General features: G+C 51.5%; 1 protein-coding gene across 3 annotated transcripts in view; it reads right to left on the minus strand.

The window, feature by feature from the left end:
• LOC139415806 (exocyst complex component 6B) overlaps positions 1–25,553 on the minus strand; it is a 208,430-nt gene that overhangs the window by 156,756 nt on the left and 26,121 nt on the right. For all 3 annotated transcript variants that reach the window (XM_071163913.1, XM_071163910.1, XM_071163912.1), the window contains exons 6-7: positions 17,845–18,049; positions 7,947–8,129 (exon numbers count right to left, since the gene is read on the minus strand). In XM_071163913.1, coding sequence (XP_071020014.1) covers positions 7,947–8,129; positions 17,845–18,049 — 388 coding nt within the window. The remainder of the gene's footprint in view (positions 1–7,946; positions 8,130–17,844; positions 18,050–25,553) is intronic.

Genomic DNA, 25,553 nt, shown 5'->3' on the forward strand with positions numbered 1-25,553 from the left:
GCAGACAGCGAGGAGGAGTGGAAGGAGAGAAAAGGAGACTAGACCTATGTCTGTCAGTCAGGGGAGGGGAGGTAGTAGGAAAAATACAGCAAGTCAATGCAACTTGAGCAAGTCAACATCTAACATTAAAGAAGTCTTGAGGTATTGCTTGCCTGTGGTAGAGTACCTTATGACAAACTGTAGACCACACTATCTACCAAGAGAGTTCCCATCTGTATTATAGTTAGCCGTCTATTTACCACCACAAAGCGAAGCTGTCACTAAGACCGCTCTCAACCAACTCTATAAGGCCATAAGCAAAGAAGAAAATGCTCACCCAGAAGCGGGGCACCTAGTGGCCGGGGACTTTAATGCAGGAAACTTAAATCAGTTAAACCAAATTTTTTCAAGCATGTCACATGTGCAACCAGATAAGGAAAATAATCCTAGACCACCTTTACTCCACACAAAGCTCTTCCTCGCCCTCCATTTGGCAAATCTGACCATAAATCTATCCTCCAGATTCTGGCTTACAAGCAAAAACTAAAGCAGGAAGCAACAGTGACTCGCTCGATACGGAAGTGGTCAGATGATGCTACACTACAGGACTGTTTTGCTAGCACAGACTGGAATATGTTCCAGGATTCATCCAATGGCATTGAGGAGTACACCACATCAGTCATCGGCTTCATCAATGAGTGCATCGACGCTGCCGTCCCCACAGTGACCGTACGTACATATCCCAACCAGAAAATTACAGGCAACATCTTCATCGAGCTAAAGACTAGAGCCTTCAAGGAGCAGACGAACCATCAAAAAAGCAAAGCGTCAATATAGGACTAAGATTGAATCGTACAACACCAGCTCTGATGCTTGTCGGATGTGGCAGGGCTTGAAAACTATTACAGACTACAAAGGGAAACTCAGACGCAAGGTGCCCAGTGACGCGAGCCAACCAGACGAGCTAAACCAGCAAGCAACACTGAAGCATGCACGAGAGCACCAGCTGTTCTGGATGACTAACGCTCTCGGTAGCCAATGTGAACAAAATCTTTAAAACAGGTCAACATTCACAAAGCCGCTGGGCCAGATGGATTACCAGGACGTGTACTCAAAGCTAGCACGGACCAACTGTCTTCACTGACATTTTCAACTTTTCCCTGACTGAGTCTGTAATGCCTACATGTTTTAAGCAGACCACCATAGTCCCTGTGCCCAAGGAAGCAAAGGTAACCTGCCTAAATGATTACCGCCTCGTGTCACTCACGTTGGTAGCCATGGAGTGCTTTGAAAGGCTGGTCATGGCTCACAGTAACAGCATCCCCCGGGACACCCGAGACCCACTCCAATTTGCATACCGCCCCAACAGATCCACAGATGACGCAATCTCAAGCGCACTCTACACAGCCCTTTCTCAACTGGACAAAAGGAACACATATGTGAGAATCAGCGTTCAACATAGTGATGAGTTTTGTGGGGACTAAGCTAAGAACTCTGGGACTAAACACCTCCCTCTTCAACTGGATCCTGGACTTCTTGACGGGATGCCCCCAGGTGGTAAGGGTAGGCAACAACACATCTGCCACGCTGATCCTTAACACTGGGGCCCCTCATGGGTGTGTACTTAGTCCCCTCCTGTATTCCCTGTTCACCCACGACTGCGTGGACAAAAATTACTCCAACACCATCATTAAGTTTGCTGAGGACACAACAGTGGTATCACTGACAACGATGAGACAGCTTATAGGGAGGAGGTCAGAGACAACCTCTACCTCAATGTGAGCAAGACAAAGGAGCTGATCATGGCCTACAGGAAAAGGAGGGCCGAACAGGTCCCCATTAACCCCGAAGGGGCTGAAGTGGAGCGGGTCGAGAGTTTCAAGTTCCTTGGTGTCCACATCACCTACTAACCATCACGGTCCAAACACACCAGGGCAGTAGTGAAAAGGGCACGACAGAATCCCATTCCCCTTCAAAAGACTGAAAATATTTGGAATTTGGCCCCCAGATCCTCAAAAGGTTCTACAGCTGCACCATCGAGAGCATCCTGACTGGTTGCATCACCGCCGCCTGGTATGGCAACTGCTCAGCATCGCGCGAACGGGCCAGTACATCACTGGGGCCAAGCTACCTGCCATCCAGGACCTACACAATAGGCAGTGTCAGAGGAAAGCTGATAAAATTGTCAGAGACTCCAGTCACCCAAGTTATAGACTGTTTTCTCTGCTACCACACGGCAAGTGGTACCGGAGCTCCAAGTCTAGGACCAAAAGGCTCCTTAACAGCTTCTACCCCCCCAAGCCATAAGACTGCTGAACAATTAATAAAATGGCCACCGGACAATTTACATTGACCCCTCCCCCTTTTGTACACTGCTGCTACTCGTTGTTTATTATGCAGTCACTTCACCCCCACCTACATGTACAAATGACCTAACCTGTACGCTGACTCGGCACCCCCTGTGTGTAGCCTCCACGCTGACTCGGTACCGTAATACCCTGTATATAGCCTCCACATTGACTCGGCACCCCCTGTGTGTAGCCTCCACGCTGACTCGGTACCGTAATACCCTGTATATAGCCTCCACACTGACTCTGTACCGGTACCCCCTGTATATAGCCTCCACATTGACTCTGTACCGGTCTCCCCTGTATATAGCCTCCACATTGACTCTGTACCGTAATACCCTGTATATAGCCTCCACATTGACTCTGTACCGGTACCCCCTGTATATAGCCTCCACATTGACTCTGTACCCCCTGTATATAGCCTCCACATTGACTCTGTACCGCAATACCCTGTATATAGCCTCCACATTGACTCTGTACCGTAATACCCTGTATATAGCCTCCACATTGACTCTGTACCCCCTGTATATAGCCTCCACATTGACTCTGTACCGTAACACCCTGTATATAGCCTCCACATTGACTCTGTACCGTAATACCCTGGATATAGCCTCCACATTGACTCGGTGAGTAAAGAATTTCACGGTAAAGTCTACACTTATTCAGCGCATGTGACAAAATGAAGTTTGATTTTGATTGGAGGTCGGAGGTCGAATACAGCAAGTCAATACAACTTGACCATTTGACCCTCTCTGGCGGGCGGAAGGGTTGGCCGGGTCACTACACTGGTGGCATTGGGGCCGCTTTTGTTTAAGACAGCTGATGTTTCTGGACAATCAGCATAGACAGACAGACCCCATCCTGCCTATAGCTCTGTGGAATACCGTTCCTTAGCTGTTAAAAAAGCAAGTTGGAAGACAATACCAGGCTTTCATGTACTGACCTAGGAACACCGGCAGCTTAGAACAGCACCGCCTTGGGACAGGAGGGGAAAAACACACAATAAGAAAAACACAGTGGAATGCTTTTTTGGGAGGGGGTGGTGGAGTCATATAACAACCCCAGGGAAAGGGTCAATGGTCAGTCAAGGCTAGGGCAGAGGTTGGTGGGGAGTATGAGGAAATAACAGGGGGTTAAGAACAGGGCGACACAGGGGGTTAAGAACAGGGCGACACAGGGGGTTAAGAACAGGGCGACACAGGGGGTTAAGAACAGGGCGACACAGGGGGTTAAGAACAGGGCGACACAGGGGGTTAAGAACAGGGCGACACAGGGGGGTTAAGAACAGGGGGTTAAGAACAGGGCGACACAGGGGGTTAAGAACAGGGCGACACAGGGGGTTAAGAACAGGGCGACACAGGGGGTTAAGAACAGGGCGACACAGGGGGTTAAGAACAGCGCGACACAGAGGGTTAAGAACAGGGGGTTAAGAACAGGGCGACACAGGAGGTTAAGAACAGGGCGACACAGGGGGTTAAGAACAGCGCGACACAGAGGGTTAAGAATAGGGGGTTAAGAACAGGGCGACACAGGGGGTTAAGAACAGGGCGACAGGGGGTTAAGAACAGGGCGACAGGGGGTTAAGAACAGGGCGACACAGGGGGTTAAGAACAGGGCGACAGGGGGTTAAGAACAGGGCGACAGGGGGTTAAGAACAGGGCGACACAGGGGGTTAAGAACAGGGCGACACAGGGGGTTAAGAACAGGGCGACAGGGGGTTAAGAACAGGGCAACAGGGGGTTAAGAACAGGGCAACAGGGGGTTAAGAACAGGGCAACAGGGGGTTAAGAACAGGGCAACAGGGGGTTAAGAACAGGGCGACACAGGGGGTTAAGAACAGGGCGACACAGGGGGTTAAGAACAGGGCGACACAGGGGGTTAAGAACAGGGCGACACAGGGGGTTAAGAACAGGGCGACACAGGGGGTTAAGAACAGGGCGACACAGGGGGGTTAAGAACAGGGGGTTAAGAACAGGGGGTTAAGAACAGGGCGACACAGGGGGTTAAGAACAGGGCGACACAGGGGGTTAAGAACAGGGCGACACAGGGGGTTAAGAACAGGGCGACACAGGGGGTTAAGAACAGCGCGACACAGAGGGTTAAGAACAGGGCGACACAGGGGGTTAAGAACAGCGCGACACAGAGGGTTAAGAACAGGGGGTTAAGAACAGGGCGACACAGGAGGTTAAGAACAGGGCGACACAGGGGGTTAAGAACAGCGCGACACAGAGGGTTAAGAACAGGGGGTTAAGAACAGGGCGACACAGGGGGTTAAGAACAGGGCGACAGGGGGTTAAGAACAGGGCGACAGGGGGTTAAGAACAGGGCGACACAGGGGGTTAAGAACAGGGCGACACAGGGGGTTAAGAACAGGGCGACAGGGGGTTAAGAACAGGGCGACAGGGGGTTAAGAACAGGGCGACACAGGGGGTTAAGAACAGGGCGACACAGGGGGTTAAGAACAGGGCGACAGGGGGTTAAGAACAGGGCAACAGGGGGTTAAGAACAGGGCAACAGGGGGTTAAGAACAGGGCAACAGGGGGTTAAGAACAGGGCAACAGGGGGTTAAGAACAGGGCAACAGGGGGTTAAGAACAGGGCAACAGGGGGTTAAGAACAGGGCAACACGGGGTTAAGAACAGGGCGACACAGGGGGATAAGAACAGGGCGACAGGGGGTTAAGAACAGGGCAACACGGGGGGTTAAGAACAGGGCGACACAGGGGGTTAAGAACAGGGCGACACAGGGGGTTAAGAACAGGGCGACACAGGGGGTTAAGAACGGGGCGACACAGGGGGTTAAGAACGGGGCGACACAGGGGGTTAAGAACGGGGCGACACAGGGGGTTAAGAACGGGGCGACACAGGGGGTTAAGAACGGGGCGACACAGGGGGTTAAGAACGGGGCGACACAGGGGGTTAAGAACGGGGCGACACAGGGGGTTAAGAACGGGGCGACACAGGGGGTTAAGAACGGGGCGACACAGGGGGTTAAGAACGGGGCGACACAGGGGGTTAAGAACAGGGCGACACAGGGGGTTAAGAACAGGGGGTTAAGAACAGGGCAACACAGGGGGTTAAGAACAGGGCAACACAGGGGGTTAAGAACAGGGCAACACAGGGGCAGAAGGTAGTGACTCGGGTCATGCCTTTGTTTGAAAGGTTGTCAAAAAAGGGCTGCCTAGGACTGGAAAGAGATCACAGAAGAGGTGACACCCTGCCCTTCTATCCTCTCCCTCCCTCCGCATTCTCTTTCCCTAGCCTTGACTGAGCCCTTACCTTTTGTTCTCCCTCCCTCCGCATTCTCTTTCCCTAGCCTTGACTGAGCCCTTACCTTTTGTTCTCCCTCCCTCCGCATTCTCTTTCCCTAGCCTTGACTGAGCCCTTACCTTTTGTTCTCCCTCCCTCCGCATTCTCTTTCCCTAGCCTTGACTGAGCCCTTACCTTTTGTTCTCCCTCCCTCCGCATTCTCTTTCCCTAGCCTTGACTGAGCCCTTACCTTTTGTTCTCCCTCGGTCTCAAACTTTATGTACTCTTCCTGCCTTACCCTAGGCCAACTTCTCAGCCTGGCACGGGAAGAGGTTTTCTGCCTACCTCTGCCATCTCTTTCCGGCTCGGACCAACAGGTTCTGAGCAGGCTTCTACCCCCCCAAACCATAATGGGTAACCATTCATCTTAATGAATGGTTACCCAGACTAGCTTCACTAGCCCTATCTGTACACTACGTAGAGGGCTGTACGGTTAACCAAAACATTTGTACTTTTCAATACTAGTCTAATAAAAAGCATAAACTGGCACACACCCAGATAAAATGATTTAGTGTAGAGGTGCTGACTAACAGTGAATATTGTAAGCTATAAGAACAAAGAATACAGACAATGTATAAAACTCCCAGTAAAAAATGTAATTTAAAAAAACGTTTTGGCATCACAGTGTCTTCTGGAAATTAAATGAAAACAAGATTATCATCAACTATTATGCTAATCCTAATCATAACATCCAACTATGTTCAACATGATGTAAACTAATGCTAACAGCCTACTATATTCAATAGGATGTTAGCTAATGCTAATGCTAACAATAGCCTACTATATTCAATAGGATGTTAGCTAATGCTAATGCTAACAATAGCCTACTATATTCAATAGGATGTTAGCTAATGCTAATGCTAACAATAGCCTACTATATTCAATAGGATGTAAACTAACGCTAATGCTAACAATAGCCTACTATATTCCCCTCAACCTCTCCCCCCTGGTCTCGGCCCGCCCCTCAACCTCTCCCCCCTGGTCTCGGCCCGCCCCTCAACCTCTCCCCCCTGGTCTCGGCCCGCCCCTCAACCTCTCCCCCCTGGTCTCGGCCCGCCCCTCAACCTCTCCCCCCTGGTCTCGGCCCGCCCCTCAACCTCTCCCCCTGGTCTCGGCCCGCCCCTCAACCTCTCCCCCCTGGTCTCGGCCCGCCCCTCAACCTCTCCCCCCTGGTCTCGGCCCGCCCCTCAACCTCTCCCCCCGGGTCTCGGCCCGCCCCTCAACCTCTCCCCCCTGGTCTCGGCCCGCCCCTCAACCTCTCCCCCCTGGTCTCGGCCCGCCCCTCAACCTCTCCCCCCTGGTCTCGGCCCGCCCCTCAACCTCTCCCCCCTGGTCTCGGCCCGCCCCTCAACCTCTCCCCCCTGGTCTCGGCCCGCCCCTCAACCTCTCCCCCCTGGTCTCGGCCCGCCCCTCAACCTCTCCCCCCTGGTCTCGGCCCGCCCCTCAACCTCTCCCCCCTGGTCTCGGCCCGCCCCTCAACCTCTCCCCCCTGGTCTCGGCCCGCCCCTCAACCTCTCCCCCTGGTCTCGGCCCGCCCCTCAACCTCTCCCCCCTGGTCTCGGCCCGCCCCTCAACCTCTCCCCCCTGGTCTCGGCCCGCCCCTCAACCTCTCCCCCCGGTCTCGGCCCGCCCCTCAACCTCTCCCCCTGGTCTCGGCCCAACCATCGCCCTCTCTCCTCGCCCATCGCCCTCTCCCCTCGCCCTCTCCCCTCGCCCTCTCCCTCTCCCCTCGCCCTCTCCCGTGACGCCGTAGCCAGTATACACCTCAAAATTGTCCTGATTAATCTAAAATAACTACAGAAATCTACCATTAATCTTGATGTTGTTGCCGAGGAGATCTTTTAATACACTTAACAAAGTTGTTTGGTGCATATTTCTCAAGGGGTGAAGTGGAGTTGTACGATTACTGCTGCCAAACAGGAGAATGCCCTCAGTCCTGGCACATTGTCTCAGTCCTGGCACAGGAAAGGGGGGGGGGGGGTTCTCAAGGGGCTAACAGAAGCTTCAAAGGAGGGAGCAGATGGAGAAGTGAAGGGCATGAGAGACAATGTTGGAGGGGTCACCAAGTAGACCAAGGTTTTGATATCGTATCGATCACCGTTTCATATCGATCACCGTTTCATATCGTATTGATCACCGTTTCACATTGTATTTTATTGTCGTGCTACTGTAATCAGGGCACCCTTCTGAATGAGATCCTGGTCTCAATGGGTTTTCCCCTGAAAAAAAACACACAAACACACTAAGGCACACAAACAATCCCCCCACTCCCCCCCCAGAGACACGCACACAAACAAACCCCAAACAAGTACCTCATCTTCATCCTCCTCATCCTCTACATCCAGTACTCCAGAGTCTTGTTCAGACATTGGGCTGCTGCACTGTCCGTCAATGTCAGTCCCCGCCCCTAGTCCCGCCTCCTTCCTCAGCCGTCGACCAACCGCAGCTCTCTGTTGGAGTGACACAGCGCTGTCCAGAGAGCGCTGGACCTGGGCCTGGTAAACACACACACACACACGTACATGAAACACACACACAAATGTACATGAAACACACACAACAATCTTCAAGAGACAAAACAGTTGACAGATTGCATCACCCATCATCCTCTATTCCATTTCTCCTCAAAACAAAGCACCATCCTGCACTCTTCCCAATCCCAATTCCCTTCTCTTTACCCCCCCCCCCCCACCCCACCCCCTCTTCAATTCCAATAGTTCTCTTTATACAGACCAAGGTTCAGCTGATCCTTAGAGAAGGAACAGAGACGGGTAGAAAGCTCTGAATAGGTTGGAGAAATGCACAGCTAAAACAGAGGAAGAAAGCGCTCACTCTTCGTTTAAGAAGCTCCTATGGCGTAGCCCACGTCACGGTCCACGTCAAGGCTTTTTTGTCAACGTTAGAAGTTCGCTAATTAAAGTAACTTCAATTGACTGTGAGTGTCCACAAGGGTGTTCCCATGGTTAAGAGGGGTAGACTCCGTCTCTTTATCTCTCTCTCTCTCAGTCGCCCTCGCTCGCACAGAACCAAGTCATTAAGCCCTGTCAAGTGGTTCAATAGGTAGGAACCTTTTGTTTGGTTCCTCTTTGTTTCCTAGAAGGACCGAGTTCGGCGTTGCACTTCAACCTAACCTCGAGTGTGTGGATGTGCGTCAGAGAACGTTCGACAAGCGCCAGCTGCAGGTCAAACGGCGGACCACTAACCCTTCTGTGGTCAGATACTTAATGATGAGAACTAGAGTCCCCCTAGCTGGTTTCTGATTAGAGGTTGACCGATTAATCGGAATGGCCGATTCATTTGGGCCGATTTCAAGTTTTCATAATCGGAAAATCTGTAATTTTGGACGCAGATTATACCGTTTTTTTTGTTTGTTACACATTTATTTAATCTTTATTTAACTCGGCAAGTCAGTTAAAGAACACATTCTTATTTACAATGACGGCCTAGGAACGGTGGGGTTAGCTGCCTTGTTCAGGGGCAGAACGACAGATCTTGCAACCTTACGGTTAACTAGTTCAACGCTCGAACCACCTGCCTCACGAGGAGACGGCCTGTTACGCGAATGCAGTGGGAAGCCAAGGTAAGTTGCTAACTAGCATTAAACGTATCTTATACAAAACAATCAATCAATCATTCATTCATAATCACTAGTTATAACTACACATGGTTGCTGACATTACTAGTTTATCTAGCGTGTCCTGCGTTGCATATAATCGATGCGGTGCGCATTCGCGAAAAAAGACTGTCGTTGCTCCAACATGTACCTTACCATAAACACCAATGCCTTTCTTAAAATCAATACACAGAAGTATATATTTTTAAACCTGCATATTTAGCTAAAAGAAATCCAGGTACGCATTCATTCAAACAGCACTTTCGTGCATTTTGCCAGCAGCTCTGCTGTTTACGACTTCAAGCCTATCAACTCCCAAGATTAGGCTGGTGTAACGATGTGATGTGAAATGGCTAGCTAGTTAGCGGGGTGCTATATGTTGTTGGAGAACCGATAACTAGTCTCCTAGCTGGTTACTGATGAGGAAAAGGGCAGGGGGAGGAGACAAGGGCCGGGGGGAGGAGACAAGGGCCGGGGGGAGGAGACAAGGGCCGGGGGGAGGAGACAAGGGCCGGGGGGAGGAGACAAGGGCCGGGGGGAGGAGACAAGGGCCGGGGGGAGGAGACAAGGGCCGGGGGAGGAGACAAGGGCCGGGGGAGGAGACAAGGGCCGGGGGAGGAGACAAGGGCCGGGGGATGATGGTAAAGGGGACAAGGATGGAATGAGTAAAAGTGGGACACCTGTCTGTCCTTTCTGACAGGGAATTATTTGTCAAATAAGGAGCTTTGAGAGACAAGACACTCATCACACAGTGTGTGTGGTAACTATATACAGGTCATAAATCTTGATCCACTTCATAGACAGAGAAATGCGGTTCCCATTGATGTGTGTGTGTGTGTCTGAAAATTCACCAGTGGAACTGAACTTTCTCCTACTGAACTTAGAGGAAAAAATAACAAACAGAGAGAGAGAGAGAACGGAGAGAGAGTGTGAGAGAACCGAGAGAGAGAACCGAGAGAGAGGAGAGAACCGAGAGAGAAAGAGAACCGAGAGAGAGAGAACCGAGAGAGAAAGAGAACCGAGAGAGAGAGAACCGAGAGAGAGAGAGAAGAGAGAGAGACAGAACCGAGAGAGAGAGACAGAACCGAGAGAGAGAGACAGAACCGAGAGAGAGAGACAGAACCGAGAGAGAGAGACAGAACCGAGAGAGAGAGACAGAACCGAGAGAGAGAGACAGAATGAAGAGATTAATATAGAATGAAAGAAAGACAGAGTCACTGCATGACAGAGAGATGAAATTTGAGGAGAGGAGGAGAGGATACCTTCCAGGAGAAGGACAAGGAGATGACAGAACTGATGAAGACAAGCAACAACAAAAAAAGAGGAATTAAAGAGCAAGTGAGTGAACGGAAAAGACCTGAGCATAATTTGGACATGAGTGTTCCAGTTCGATCCCCTGTTCCCTCCTCCCTCTGAACCCCCGCCCCTCCCATCCTCCACCCTTCTCTCCTCCTAGCAGACAATAGCCCCATTATGAGAAGGCCTAAATGGACACTACTATTTATTTTCAGAGGCTACGTTCCAAATGACACCTTACGTCCTAATTAGTGCACTACTTTTAAACCAGGTATGGCACCCTATTCCCTATATAGTGCACTACTTTTAGACCAGGGATGGCACCCTATTCCCTATATAGTGCACTACTTTTAGACCAGGGATGGCACCCTATTCCCTATATAGTGCACTACTTTAGACCAGGGCCCTATGGGGTAGTTATAGGAATTAAAACAATTACAGAAAATCAGAGTCAGTCCATCCATCCCTATGTGTGTGTGTGTGTGTGTGTATGAACAAGCTACTGCTATTAGTGGTCTGGTATGATGGGGAACTGATGGACTGACAGGAGAGCAGACAGATGGTGAAGGAATGGAGAGGTAGAGGAGAAAAGAAGAGAAGGAAGAAGAATAGCCCCAAAGAAAAGAGAGAGTGGCCTCAAACGCACGCACGCACACACACACACACACACACACACACACGCCAGAGAAAAGGGAGAGCGTAGTCCCAGACATATGGAATCAAGCCTTTCTATTTGAGCCATTCTGAGGTTACTAGAGTTTAACGGTTGGTCTCCAACCACAGCCAAGATTCCACTACAGTTACAGGTCCATCCCAAATGGAGCCCTATTCCCTATATAGTGCACTACTTTAGACCAGGGCTGGCACCCTATTCCCTATATAGTGCACTACTTTAGACCAGGGCCCTATTCCCTATATAGTGCACTACTTTAGACCAGGGCCCTATTCCCTATATAGTGCACTACTTTAGACCAGGGCCCTATTCCCTATATAGTACACTACTTTAGACCAGGGCCCTATTCCCTATATAGTGCACTACTTTAGACCAGGACTGGCACCCTATTCCCTATATAGTGCACTACTTTAGACCAGGGCCCTATTCCCTATATAGTGCACTACTTTAGACCAGGGCCCTATAGTGCACTACTTTAGACCAGGACCCTATTTCCTATATAGTGGTACTACTTTAGACCAGGGCCCTATTCCCTATATAGTGGACTACTTTAGACCAGGGCCCTATTCCCTATATAGTGCACTACTTTAGACCAGGACCCTATTTCCTATATAGTGCACTACTTTAGACCAGGACCCTATTTCCTATATAGTGGTACTACTTTAGACCAGGGCCCTATTCCCTATATAGTGGACTACTTTAGACCAGGGCCCTATTCCCTATATAGTGCACTACTTTAGACCAGGGCCCTATTCCCTATATAGTGCACTACTTTAGACCAGGGCCCTATTCCCTATATAGTGCACTACTTTAGACCAGGGCCCTATTCCCTATATAGTGCACTACTTTAGACCAGGGCCCTATTCCCTATATAGTGCACTACTTTAGACCAGGGCCCTATTCCCTATATAGTGCACTACTTTAGACCAGGGCCCTATTCCCTATATAGTGCACTACTTTAGACCAGGGCCCTATTCCCTATATAGTGCACTACTTTAGACCAGGACCCTATTCCCTATATAGTGCACTACTTTAGACCAGGACCCTATTCCCTATATAGTGCACTACTTTAGACCAGAGCCCTATTCCCTATATAGTGCACTACTTTAGACCAGGACCCTATTTCCTATATAGTGCACTACTTTAGACCAGGACCCTATTTCCTATATAGTGCACTACTTTAGACCAGGACCCTATTTCCTATATAGTACACTACTTTAGACCAGGACCCTATTCCCTATATAGTGCACTACTTTAGACCAGGACCCTATTTCCTATATAGTGCACTACTTTAGACCAGGACCCTATTTCCTATATAGTGCACTACTTTAGACCAGGACCCTATTCCCTATATAGTGCACTACTTTAGACCAGGACCCTATTTCCTATATAGTGCACTACTTTAGACCAGGACCCTATTTCCTATATAGTGCACTACTTTAGACCAGGACCCTATTTCCTATATAGTGCACTACTTTAGACCAGGACCCTATTTCCTATATAGTGGTACTACTTTAGACCAGGGCCCTATTCCCTATATAGTGGACTACTTTAGACCAGGGCCCTATTCCCTATATAGTGCACTACTTTAGACCAGGGCCCTATTCCCTATATAGTGGACTACTTTAGACCAGGGCCCTATTCCCTATATAGTGCACTACTTTAGACCAGGGCCCTATTCCCTATATAGTACACTACTTTAGACCAGGACCCTATTTCCTATATAGTGCACTACTTTAGACCAGGACCCTATTTCCTATATAGTGCACTACTTTAGACCAGGACCCTATTTCCTATATAGTGCACTACTTTAGACCAGGACCCTATTCCCTATATAGTGCACTACTTTAGACCAGGACCCTATTTCCTATATAGTGCACTACTTTAGACCAGGACCCTATTTCCTATATAGTGCACTACTTTAGACCAGGACCCTATTTCCTATATAGTGCACTACTTTAGACCAGGACCCTATTTCCTATATAGTGGTACTACTTTAGACCAGGGCCCTATTCCCTATATAGTGGACTACTTTAGACCAGGGCCCTATTCCCTATATAGTGCACTACTTTAGACCAGGGCCCTATTCCCTATATAGTGCACTACTTTAGACCAGGGCCCTATTCCCTATATAGTGCACTACTTTAGACCAGGGCCCTATTCCCTATATAGTGCACTACTTTAGACCAGGGCCCTATTCCCTATATAGTGCACTACTTTAGACCAGGGCCCTATTCCCTATATAGTGCACTACTTTAGACCAGGGCCCTATTCCCTATATAGTGCACTACTTTAGACCAGGGCCCTATTCCCTATATAGTGCACTACTTTAGACCAGGGCCCTATTCCCTATATAGTGCACTACTTTAGACCAGGGCTGGCACCCTATTATATTGTAAAGCAGCCCTCTAAGTGGTTCAGGATGTGTGTGTGTGTGTGGAACAGGGTCTCTAAGTGGTTCAGGATGTGTGTGTGTGTGTGTGTGTGTGTGTGTGTTGAACAGGGTCTAATGGTTCAGGATGTGTGTGTGTTGAACAGAGTCTAATGGTTCAGGATGTGTGTGTGTTGAACAGGGTCTCTAGTGGTTCAGGATGTGTGTGTGTTGAACAGGGTCTAATGGTCCAGGATGTGTGTGTGTTGAACAGGGTCTAATGGTCCAGGATGTGTGTGTGTTGAACAGGATCTAGTGGTTCAGGATGTGTGTGTGTTGAACAGGGTCTCTAGTGGTTCAGGATGTGTGTGTGTTGAACAGGGTCTAATGGTCCAGGATGTGTGTGTGTTGAACAGGGTCTAATGGTCCAGGATGTGTGTGTGTTGAACAGGGTCTAATGGTCCAGGATGTGTGTGTGTTGAACAGGGTCTCTAGTGGTTCAGGATGTGTGTGTGTGTGTGTGTGTTGAACAGGGTCTAATGGTTCAGGATGTGTGTGTGTTGAACAGGGTCTAATGGTTCAGGATGTGTGTGTGTTGAACAGGGTCTCTAGTGGTTCAGGATGTGTGTGTGTGTGTGTGTGTGTGTGTGTGTGTGTGTGTGTGTGTGTGTGTGTGTGTGTGTGTGTGTGTGTGTGTGTGTGTGTGTGTGTGTGTTGAACAGGGTCTCTAGTGGTTCAGGATGTGTGTGTGTGTGTGTGTGTGTGTGTGTTGAACAGGGTCTCTAGTGGTTCAGGATGTGTGTGTGTGTGTGTGTGTGTGTGTGTGTGTGTGTGTGTGTGTGTGTGTGTGTGTGTTGAACAGGGTCTCTAGTGGTTCAGGATGTGTGTGTGTGTGTGTGTGTGTGTGTTGAACAGGGTCTCTAGTGGTTCAGGATGTGTGTGTGTGTGTGTTGAACAGGGTCTCTAGTGGTTCAGGATGTGTGTGTGTGTGTGTGTGTGTGTGTTGAACAGGGTCTCTAGTGGTTCAGGATGTGTGTGTGTGTGTGTGTGTGTGTGTGGAACAGGGTCTCTAAGTGGTTCAGGATGTGTGTGTGTGTGTGTGTGTGTGTGTGTGTGTGTGTGTGTTGAACAGGGTCTAATGGTTCAGGATGTGTGTGGGTGTGTGTGTGTGTGTGTGTGTGTTGAACAGGGTCTAATGGTTCAGGATGTGTGTGGGTGTGTGTGTGTGTGTGTGTGTGTTGAACAGGGTCTAATGGTTCAGGATGTGTGTGTGTTGAACAGAGTCTAATGGTTCAGGATGTGTGTGTGTTGAACAGGGTCTCTAGTGGTTCAGGATGTGTGTGTGTTGAACAGGGTCTAATGGTCCAGGATGTGTGTGTGTTGAACAGGGTCTAATGGTCCAGGATGTGTGTGTGTTGAACAGGATCTAGTGGTTCAGGATGTGTGTGTGTTGAACAGGGTCTCTAGTGGTTCAGGATGTGTGTGTGTTGAACAGGGTCTAATGGTCCAGGATGTGTGTGTGTTGAACAGGGTCTAATGGTCCAGGATGTGTGTGTGTTGAACAGGGTCTAATGGTCCAGGATGTGTGTGTGTTGAACAGGGTCTCTAGTGGTTCAGGATGTGTGTGTGTGTGTGTGTGTTGAACAGGGTCTAATGGTTCAGGATGTGTGTGTGTTGAACAGGGTCTAATGGTTCAGGATGTGTGTGTGTTGAACAGGGTCTCTAGTGGTTCAGGATGTGTGTGTGTGTGTGTGTGTGTGTGTGTGTGTGTGTGTGTGTGTTGAACAGGGTCTCTAGTGGTTCAGGATGTGTGTGTGTGTGTGTGTTGAACAGGGTCTCTAGTGGTTCAGGATGTGTGTGTGTGTGTGTGTGTGTGTGTGTGTGTGTGTGTGTGTGTGTGTGTGTGTGTGTGTGTGTGTGTGTGTGTGTGTGTGTGTGTGTGTGTGTGTGTGTGTGTGTGTGTGTGTTGAACAGGGTCTCTAGTGGTTCAGGATGTGTGTGTGTGTGTGTGTGTGTGTGTTGAACAGGGTCTCTAGTGGTTCAGGATGTGTGTGTGTGTGTGTGTGTGTGTTGAACAGGGTCTCTAGTGGTTCAGGATGTGTGTGTGTGTGTGTGTGTGTGTGTTGAACAGGGTCTCTAGTGGTTCAGGATGTGTGTGTGTGTGTGTGTGTGTGTGGAACAGGGATGTGTGTGTGTGTGTGTGTGTGTGTGTGTGTGTGTGTGTGTGTGTGTGTGTGTGTGTGTGTGTGTGTGTGTTGAACAGGGTCTCTAGTGGTTCAGGATGTGTGTGTGTGTGTGTGTGTTGAACAGGGTCTCTAGTGGTTCAGGATGTGTGTGTGTGTGTGTGTGTGTGTGTGTGTGTGTGTGTGTGTGTTGAACAGGGTCTCTAGTGGTTCAGGATGTGTGTGTGTGTGTGTGTGTGTGTGTTGAACAGGGTCTCTAGTGGTTCAGGATGTGTGTGTGTGTGTGTGTGTGTGTTGAACAGGGTCTCTAGTGGTTCAGGATGTGTGTGTGTGTGTGTGTGTGTGTGTTGAACAGGGTCTCTAGTGGTTCAGGATGTGTGTGTGTGTGTGTTGAACAGGGTCTCTAGTGGTTCAGGATGTGTGTGTGTGGAACAGGGTCTCTAGTGGTTCAGGATGTGTGTGTGTTGAACAGGGTCTCTAGTGGTTCAGGATGTGTGTGTGTGTGTGTGTGTGTGTGTGTGTGTTGAACAGGGTCTCTAGTGGTTCAGGATGTGTGTGTTGAACAGGGTCTAATGGTTCAGGATGTGTGTGTGTGTGTGTGTGTGTGTGTGTTGAACAGGGTCTCTAGTGGTTCAGGATGTGTGTGTGTTGAACAGGGTCTCTAGTGGTTCAGGATGTGTGTGTGTTGAACAGGGTCTCTAGTGGTTCAGGATGTGTGTGTGTTGAACAGGGTCTCTAGTGGTTCAGGATGTGTGTGTGTTGAACAGGGTCTCTAGTGGTTCAGGATGTGTGTGTGTTGAACAGGGTCTCTAGTGGTTCAGGATGTGTGTGTGTGGAACAGGGTCTCTAGTGGTTCAGGATGTGTGTGTGTGTGTGTGTGTGTGTTGAACAGGGTCTCTAGTACTTCCTAGTTTTAGTACAATTAATGCTGCAGCAATTTCTACCGTTAGTCCTCTCCTGACACCTAGAGGACGAGAGGGGAATTGCACCAGAGAATACCTGAATGGCGCTGTGGACACGTATATGTAGGATCCCTCTCTCCGCCTTTGCTCACTCTTCTCACCCTTTACCTCCCTCTGCAACAACCTTTCACCCATAATGTGGTCCACAAACACACAACCTCTACCAGTGACAGCACAGCTAAAAACACACACACACAACTGTCACCCGTGTGTGTGTGTGTGTGTGTGGTTGGCCTTGTTTTAGAGCCGTTTTATCAGGACAATATGTTGAGAGAAGAACAACACTAGTTCACTAACCGCCGTCCTCTATACTTTGTCTCTGTTAATCAGACGCAGGTGTAGTCTTTACCCAAGCCGTTTCTGGAGAGACACACACACTGCAGGAGACACTAACACTTCTATCAACACATATTTCAACTGTCCTTCTGCTCCCCAAGGCCAAGTGTGGGGGGGGGGGATTAAAGAGAGAGAAGGGGGGAGAGAGAGAGAGAGAAGGGGGAGAGAGAGAGAGAGAGAGAGAGAGAGAGAAGGGGGAGAGAGAGAGAGAGAAGGGGGAGAGAGAGAGAGAAGGGAGAGAGAGAGAGAGAAGGGAGAGAGAGAGAGAGAAGGGGGAGAGAGAGAGAGAGAGAAGGGGGAGAGAGAGAGAGAGAGAGAGGGGGAGAGGGAGAGAGAGAGAGAGAAGGGGGAGAGAGAGAGAAGGGGGAGAGAGAGAGAGAGAGAGAGAGAGAGAGAGAGAGAGAGAGAGAGAGAGGGAGAGAGAGAGAGAGAGAGAGAGAGAGAGAGAGAGAGAGAGGGAGAGAGAGAGAGAGAGAGAGAGAGAGAAGGGGGAGAGAGAGAGAGAGAGAGAGAGAGAGAAGGGGGAGAGAGAGAGAGAGAGAGAGAGAGAAGGGGGAGAGAGAGAGAGAGAGAGAGAAGGGGGAGAGAGAGAGAGAGAGAGAAGGGGGAGAGAGAGAGAGAGAGAAGGGAGAGAGAGAGAAGGGAGAGAGAGAGAGAGAGAGAGAGAGAGAGAAGGGGGAGAGAGAGATAGAGAAGGGGGAGAGAGAGATAGAGAAGGGGGAGAGAGAGAGAGAGAGAGAAGGGGGAGAGAGAGAAAGAAGAGAAGTCACACATACCTGTTTCATAGCGGTCTCTCCTATCTTGTCGCTGTGTTTCCGAATAGACTCCAGGAAGTCTTTCAGTTGAGACATGGCCGTGTCTCTGATGAGGGTCCTCAGTCTGGGGATATTGTCAGACATGATGGAACAGAACCTGTACTGGCCCGCTCTGGGGAGACACGTCTGTTCCAGCTGCTCCAGAGTCCGCAGGGCTGGGTAGTACCTACAAACACACACAGGATTAACAGAACCTGTACTGGCCCGCTCTGGGGAGAGACGTCTGTTCCAGCTGCTCCAGAGTCCGCAGGGCTGGGTAGTACCTACAAACACACACAGGATTAACAGAACCTGTACTGGCCCGCTCTGGGGAGACACGGTCTGTTCCAGCTCCTCCAAGTACTCTCTTCATCCTACCCCCTCCTTTTTCGAACATTCTGTTAAAAATTGCGCAACTTTTCAGCGTCCTGCTACTCATGCCAGGAATATAGTATATGCATATGATTAGTATGTGTGGATAGAAAACACTCTGAAGTTTATAAAACTGGTTAAATCACGGCTGTGACTATAACAGATCGTGTGTTTCACCGAAAAGCGCAAGAAAAACTGCTCTCTGAAAGCTAAAAATAATTTCCATGCGTCACTTTCATGGGTTGTTAAAAGGGCACAAAATTAATTATGGACCTGCATGCAATTCCTACAGATTCCACACGATGTCGCCATTGTCGTCATTTTCCAGGGAGTTTTTTGTTGGTAAATCCAACTAACTGGATTCCATTTCTTCCGGTCTCCGCCAGGATGTTGTGAAGTGCACATTTTCAGCCATTGATTTGAAGACGAGGAGCTATTGAATACACATCGCCCTGTAATCATTTTGATAGATTATAAACGTTTACTAATACCTAAAGTTGGATTACAAAAGTATTTCGAAGTGTTTTGTGAAAGTTTATCGTCAACTTTTTTAATTTAAAAAAATGACGCTGCGTTTTAAAACTGTTTTTTTCTGAATTACACAGCTTCCATAGAAAGCTATTTTGGGTATATATGGACCGATTTAAACGAAAAAAAGACCCAATAGTGATGTTTATGGGGCATATAGGAGTGCCAAGAAAGAAGCTCGTCAAAGGTAATGAATGTTTTATATTTTATTTCTGCGTTTTGTGTAGAGCCGGCTACGCTAAATCTTTGTTTACGTCGCATTCAGGCATTTTGGGGTGTTGCATGCTATCAGATAATAGCTTCTCATGCTTTCGCCGAAAAGCATTTTAAAAATCTGACTTGTTGGCTAGGTTCACAACGAGTGTAGCTTTAATTCAATACCCTGCATGTGCATTTTGATGAACGTTTGAGTTTTAACGAGTACATTTAGCATTTAGCGTAGCGCATTTGCATTTCCAGGTGTCTACTTGAGACATCTGCGTCTCAAGTAGGAGCAAGAAGTTAAGGAACAGAATGGTTAATACACACACACTAACTGAAACTACTCAGCCTCAAAACCTAAAGAGGGCAGTGAAGAAACAGATTCAAAAACACCATCCTCGCCGTGAAGTAGCTTGGTCCCCGCCGTGAAGTAGCTTGGTGCCCGCCGTGAAGTAGCTTGGTGCCCGCCGCGAAGTAGCTTGGTGCCCGCCGCGAAGTAGCTTGGGCCCCGCCGTGAAGCCCGCCGCGAAGTAGCTTGGTGCCCGCCGCGAAGTAGCTTGGTGCCCGCCGCGAAGTAGCTTGGTGCCCGCCGCGAAGTAGCTTGGTGCCCGCCGCGAAGTAGCTTGGGCCCCGCCGTGAAGCCCGCCTTGAAGTAGCTTGGTGCCCTCCGCGAAGTAGCTTCGTGCCCGCCGCGAAGTAGCTTGGTGCCCGCCGCGAAGAAGCTTGGTGCCCGCCGTGAAGCCCGCCTTGAAGTAGCTTGGTGCCCTCCGCAAAGTAGCTTCGTGCCCGCCGCGAAGTAGCTTGGGCCCCGCCGCGAAGTAGCTTGGGCCCCGCCGCGAAGTAGCTTGGGCCCTGTCTATGAAGAAGAAGACGAAGGCAGGGAGTCTAACGCTCTAGAATAACAGCAGAAAAAAAATCTATAATCCTGTCACTGGGAAAGCATTGAGACACAGAGGTATTGCACAACATTCAATTCCTCACATACTGACACGACACACAGTGTGTGTTGGCTGACCTCTCCACTCCCCCTGTGCTGTGGGCCAAACGGCAGGATGGAGAGAAGGAGAAAAGAAACCAGAGGAACGACACAAACAAACAACAAATTATGACCCACAAGGCACATCAACAGGTCAGACTTAGGCCAGAGAGAGAGAGAGGGGGGATGGGGGGGGAGACCTACCTTAGAGAAAGAGGGGGAGACCTACCCTAGAGAGAGAGGAGGGGGGGATGGGGGGAGACCTACCCTAGAGAGAGAGGGGGGAGACCTACCCTAGAGAAAGAGGAGGGGGGAGACCTACCCTAGAGAAAGAGGAGGGGGGAGACCTACCCTAGAGAAAGAGGAGGGGGGAGACCTACCCTAGAGAAAGAGGAGGGGGGAGACCTACCCTAGAGAAAGAGGAGGGGGGAGACCTACCTTAGAGAAAGAGGAGGGGTAAAGAGAGAGAGAGGGGATAGGGGGAGACCTACCCTAGAGAAAGAGAGGGGGGAGACATACCCTAGAGAAAGAGGAGTAAAGAGAGAGGGGGGGATGGGGGGAGACCTACCCTAGAGAAAGAGAGGGGGGAGACCTACCCTAGAGAAAGAGGAGTAAAGAGAGAGGGGGGGGGGGTGGGGGGAGACCTACCCTAGAGAAAGAGGGGGGGGGTGGGGGGAAACCTACCCTAGATAAAGAGGGGGGGATGGGGGGAGACCTACCCTAGAGAAAGAGGGGGGGATACCTACCCTAGATAAAGAGGGGGGGATGGGGGGAGACCTACCCTAGATAAAGAGGGTATGGGGGGAGACCAACCCTAGATAAAGAGGGTATGGGGGGAGACCTACCCTAGAGAAAGAGGGTATGGGGGGAGACCTACCCTAGATAAAGAGGGTATGGGGGGAGACCTACCCTAGAGAAAGAGGGTATGGGGGGAGACCTACCCTAGAGAGAGAGAGGGTATGGGGGGAGACCTATCCTAGAGAGAGATGGGATGGGGGGAGACCTACCCTAGAGAGAGAGAGAGAGGGTATGGGGGGAGACCTACCCTAGAGAGAGAGGAGGGGTGATGGGGGGAGACCTACCCTAGAGAGAGAGGAGGGGTGATGGGGGGAGACCTACCCTAGAGAAAGAAGGGTGATGGGGGAGACCTACCCTAGAGAAAAAGGGGTGATGGGGGGAGACCTACCCTAGAGAAAGAAGGGTGATGGGGGGAGACCTACCCTAGAGAAAAAGGGGTGATGGGGGGAGACCTACCCTAGAGAAAGAGGAGGGGTGATGGGGGGAGACCTACCCTAGAGAAAGAGGGGTGATGGGGGGAGACCTACCCTAGAGAAAGAGGGGTGATGGGGGAGACCTACCCTAGAGAAAGAGGAGGGGTGATGGGGGGAGACCTGCCCTAGAGAAAGAGGAGGGGTGATGGGGGGAGACCTACCCTAGAGAAAGAGGAGGGGTGATGGGGGGAGACCTACCCTAGAGAAAGAGGAGGGGTGATGGGGGGAGACCTACCCTAGAGAAAGAGGAGGGGGGATGGGGGGAGACCTAACCTAGAGAGAGAGAGAGGATATGGGGGGAGACCTACCCTAGAGAGAGAGAGAGAGAGGGTATGGGGGAGACATACCCTAGAGAGAGAGAGAGGGGATGGGGGAGACCTATCCTAGAGAGAGAGAGAGGGGATGGGGGAGACCTACCCTAGAGAGAGAGAGAGAGGGGATGGGGGAGACCTACCCTAGAGAGAGAGAGAGGGGATGGGGGGAGAACTACCCTAGAGAGAGAGAGAGGGGATGGGGGAGACCCACCCTAGAGAAAGAGGAGGGGGGAAGGGGGGAGACCCAACCTAGAGAAAGAGGAGGGGGGGGATGGGGGAGACCTACCCTAGAGAAAGAGGAGGGGGGGATGGGGGAGACCTACCCTAGAGAAAGAGGAGGGGGGATAGGGGGAGACCTACCCTAGAGAAAGAGGAGGGGTGATGGGGGGAGACCTACCCTAGAGAAAGAGGAGGGGTGATGGGGGGAGACCTACCCTAGAGAAAGAGGGGGGAGACCTACCCTAGAGAAAGAGGAGGGGGAGACCTACCCTAGAGAAAGAGGAGGGGGGATGAGGGGAGACCTACCCTAGAGAAAGAGGAGGGGCGATGGGGGGAGACCTACCCTAGAGAAAGAGGAGGGGCGATGGGGGGAGACCTACCCTAGAGAAAGAGGAGGGGGGATGGGGGAGACCTACCCTAGAGAGAGAGATGGGATGGGGGGAGACCTACCCTAGAGAGAGAGATGGGATGGGGGGAGACCTACCCTAGAGAGAGAGATGGGATGGGGGGAGACCTACCCTAGAGAGAGAGATGGGATGGGGGGAGACCTACCCTAGAGAGAGAGATGGGATGGGGGGAGACCTACCCTAGAGAGAGAGAGAGAGAGAGGGTATGGGGGGAGACCTACCCTAGAGAGAGAGAGAGAGAGGGTATGGGGGAGACCTACCCTAGAGAGAGAGAGAGAGAGAGGATGGGGGAGACCTACCCTAGAGAGAGAGAGAGAGGGGGGATGGGGGACACCTACCCTAGAGAGAGAGAGAGAGAGAGAGGGGATGGGGGAGACCTACCCTAGAGAGAGAGAGGGGATGGGGGGAGACCTACCCTAGAGAGAGAGAGAGAGAGGGGATGGGGGGAGACCTACCCTAGAGAAAGAGGAGGGGTGATGGGGGGAGACCTACCCTAGAGAAAGAGGAGGGGTGATGGGGGGAGACCTACCCTAGAGAAAGAGGAGGGGTGATGGGGGGGAGACCTACCCTAGAGAAAGAGGAGGGGGGATGGGGGGAGACCTACCCTAGAGAAAGAGGAGGGGGGATGGGGGGAGACCTACCCTAGAGAAAGAGGAGGGGGGATGGGGGGAGACCTACCCTAGAGAAAGAGGAGGGGGGATGGGGGGAGACCTACCCTAGAGAAAGAGGAGGGGGGATGGGGGGAGACCTACCCTAGAGAAAGAGGAGGGGGGATGGGGGGAGACCTACCCTAGAGAAAGAGGAGGGGGGATGGGGGGAGACCTACCCTAGAGAAAGAGGAGGGGGATGGGGGGAGACCTACCATAGAGAAAGAGGAGCGGGGATGGGGGGAGACCTACCATAGAGAAAGAGGAGGGGGGATGGGGGGAGACCTACCATAGAGAAAGAGGAGGGGGGATGGGGGGAGACCTACCATAGAGAAAGAGGAGGGGGGATGGGGGAGACCTACCCTAGAGAAAGAGGGGGGATGGGGGAGACCTACCCTAGAGAAAGAGGGGGGATGGGGGGAGACCTACCCTAGAGAAAGAGGGGGGATGGGGGAGACCTACCCTAGAGAAAGAGGGGGGATGGGGGAGACCTACCCTAGAGAAAGAGGAGGGGGGATGGGGGGAGACCTACCCTAGAGAAAGAGGAGGGGGGATGGGGGGAGACCTACCCTAGAGAAAGAGGAGGGGGGATGGGGGGAGACCTACCCTAGAGAAAGAGGGGGGATGGGGGAGATCTACCCTAGAGAAAGAGGAGGGGGGATGGGGGGAGACCTACCCTAGAGAGAGAGAGAGAGGATATGGGGGGAGACCTACCCTAGAGAGAGAGAGAGAGAGAGGGTATGGGGGGAGACCTACCCTAGAGAGAGAGAGAGGGGATGGGGGAGACCTACCCTAGAGAGAGAGAGAGAGAGGGGATGGGGGAGACCTACCCTAGAGAGAGAGAGAGGGGATGGGGGGAGAACTACCCTAGAGAGAGAGAGAGAGAGAGGGGGTGGGGGGAGAACTACCCTAGAGAAAGAGGAGGGGGGATGGGGGGAGACCCACCCTAGAGAGAGAGGAGGGATGGGGGAGACCTACCCTAGAGAAAGAGGAGGGGGGGATGGGGGAGACCTACCCTAGAGAAAGAGGAGGGGGGGATGGGGGAGACCTACCCTAGAGAAAGAGTAGGGGGGATGGGGGAGACCTACCCTAGAGAAAGAGTAGGGGGGATGGGGGGAGACCTACCCTAGAGAAAGAGGAGGGGTGATGGGGGGAGACCTACCCTAGAGAAAGAGGAGGGGTGATGGGGGGAGACCTACCCTAGAGAAAGAGGAGGGGTGATGGGGGGAGACCTAACCTAGAGAAAGAGGGGGGATGGGGGGAGACCTACCCTAGAGAAAGAGGAGGGGGGGTGGGGGGAGACCTACCCTAGAGAAAGAGGAGGGGGGATGGGGGGAGAACTACCCTAGAGAAAGAGGAGGGGGGGTGGGGGGAGACCCACCCTAGAGAGAGAGGAGAGATGGGGGAGACCTACCCTAGAGAAAGAGGAGGGGGGGATGGGGGAGACCTACCGTAGAGAAAGAGGAGGGGGGGATGGGGGAGACCTACCCTAGAGAAAGAGTAGGGGGGATGGGGAGACCTACCCTAGAGAAAGAGGGGGCATGGGGGGAGACCTACCCTAGAGAAAGAGGAGGGGTGATGGGGGAGACCTACCCTAGAGAAAGAGGAGGGGGGGATGGGGGGAGACCTACCCTAGAGAAAGAGGAGGGGGGATGGGGGAGACCTACCCTAGAGAAAGAGGGGGGATGGGGGGAGACCTACCCTGGAGAAAGAGGGGGTTGGGGGGAGACCTACCCTAGAGAAAGAGGGGGTTGGGGGGAGACCTACCCTAGAGAAAGAGGGTATGGGGGGAGACCCACCCTAGAGAAAGAGGGTATGGGGGGAGACCTACCCTAGAGAGAAAGAGGGTATGGGGGGAGACCTACCCTAGAGAGAAAGAGGGTATGGGGGGAGACCTACCCTAGAGAGAAAGAGGGTATGGGGGGAGACCTACCCTAGAGAGAGAGATGGGGGGAGACCTACCCTAGAGAGAGAGATGGGATGGGGGGAGACCTACCCTAGAGAGAGAGATGGGATGGGGGAGACCTACCCTAGAGAAAGATGGGATGGGGGGAGACCTACCGTAGAGAGTGAGATGGGATGGGGGGAGACCTACCCTAGAGAGAGAGATGGGATGGGGGGAGTCCTACCCTAGAGAAAGAGATGCGATGGGGAGAGACCTACCCTAGAGAAAGAGATGGGATGGGGGGAGACCTACCCTAGAGAGAGAGATGGGATGAGACCTACCCTAGAGAGAGAGAGGGTATGGGGGGAGACCTACCCTAGAGAGAGAGAGGGTATGGGGGAGACCTACCCTAGAGAGAGAGATGGGATGGGGTGAGACCTACCCTAGAGAGAGAGATGGGATGGGGGGAGACCTACCCTAGAGAGAGAGATGGGATGGGGGGAGACCTACCCTAGAGAGAGAGGGGGGATTGGGGAGACCTACCCTAGAGAAAGAGGAGGGGGGATGGGGGAGAACTACCCTAGAGAAAGAGGAGGGGGGATGGGGGGAGACCTAACCTAGAGAAAGAGGAGGGGGGATGGGGGGAGACCTACCCTAGAGTAAGAGGGGGGATGGGGGAGACCTACCCTAGAGAGAGATGGTATGGGGGGAGACCTACCCTAGAGAGAGAGAGGGTATGGGGGGAGACCTACCCTAGAGAGAGAGAGGGTATGGGGGGAGACCTACCCTAGAGAGAGAGATGGGATGGGGGGAGACCTACCCTAGAGAGAGAGATGGGATGGGGGGAGACCTACCCTAGAGAGAGAGATGG

The sequence above is a fragment of the Oncorhynchus clarkii genome, chromosome 9, assembly GCF_045791955.1.
Source record: "Oncorhynchus clarkii lewisi isolate Uvic-CL-2024 chromosome 9, UVic_Ocla_1.0, whole genome shotgun sequence".
In the NCBI taxonomy this organism is placed as follows: Eukaryota; Metazoa; Chordata; class Actinopteri; order Salmoniformes; family Salmonidae; genus Oncorhynchus; species Oncorhynchus clarkii.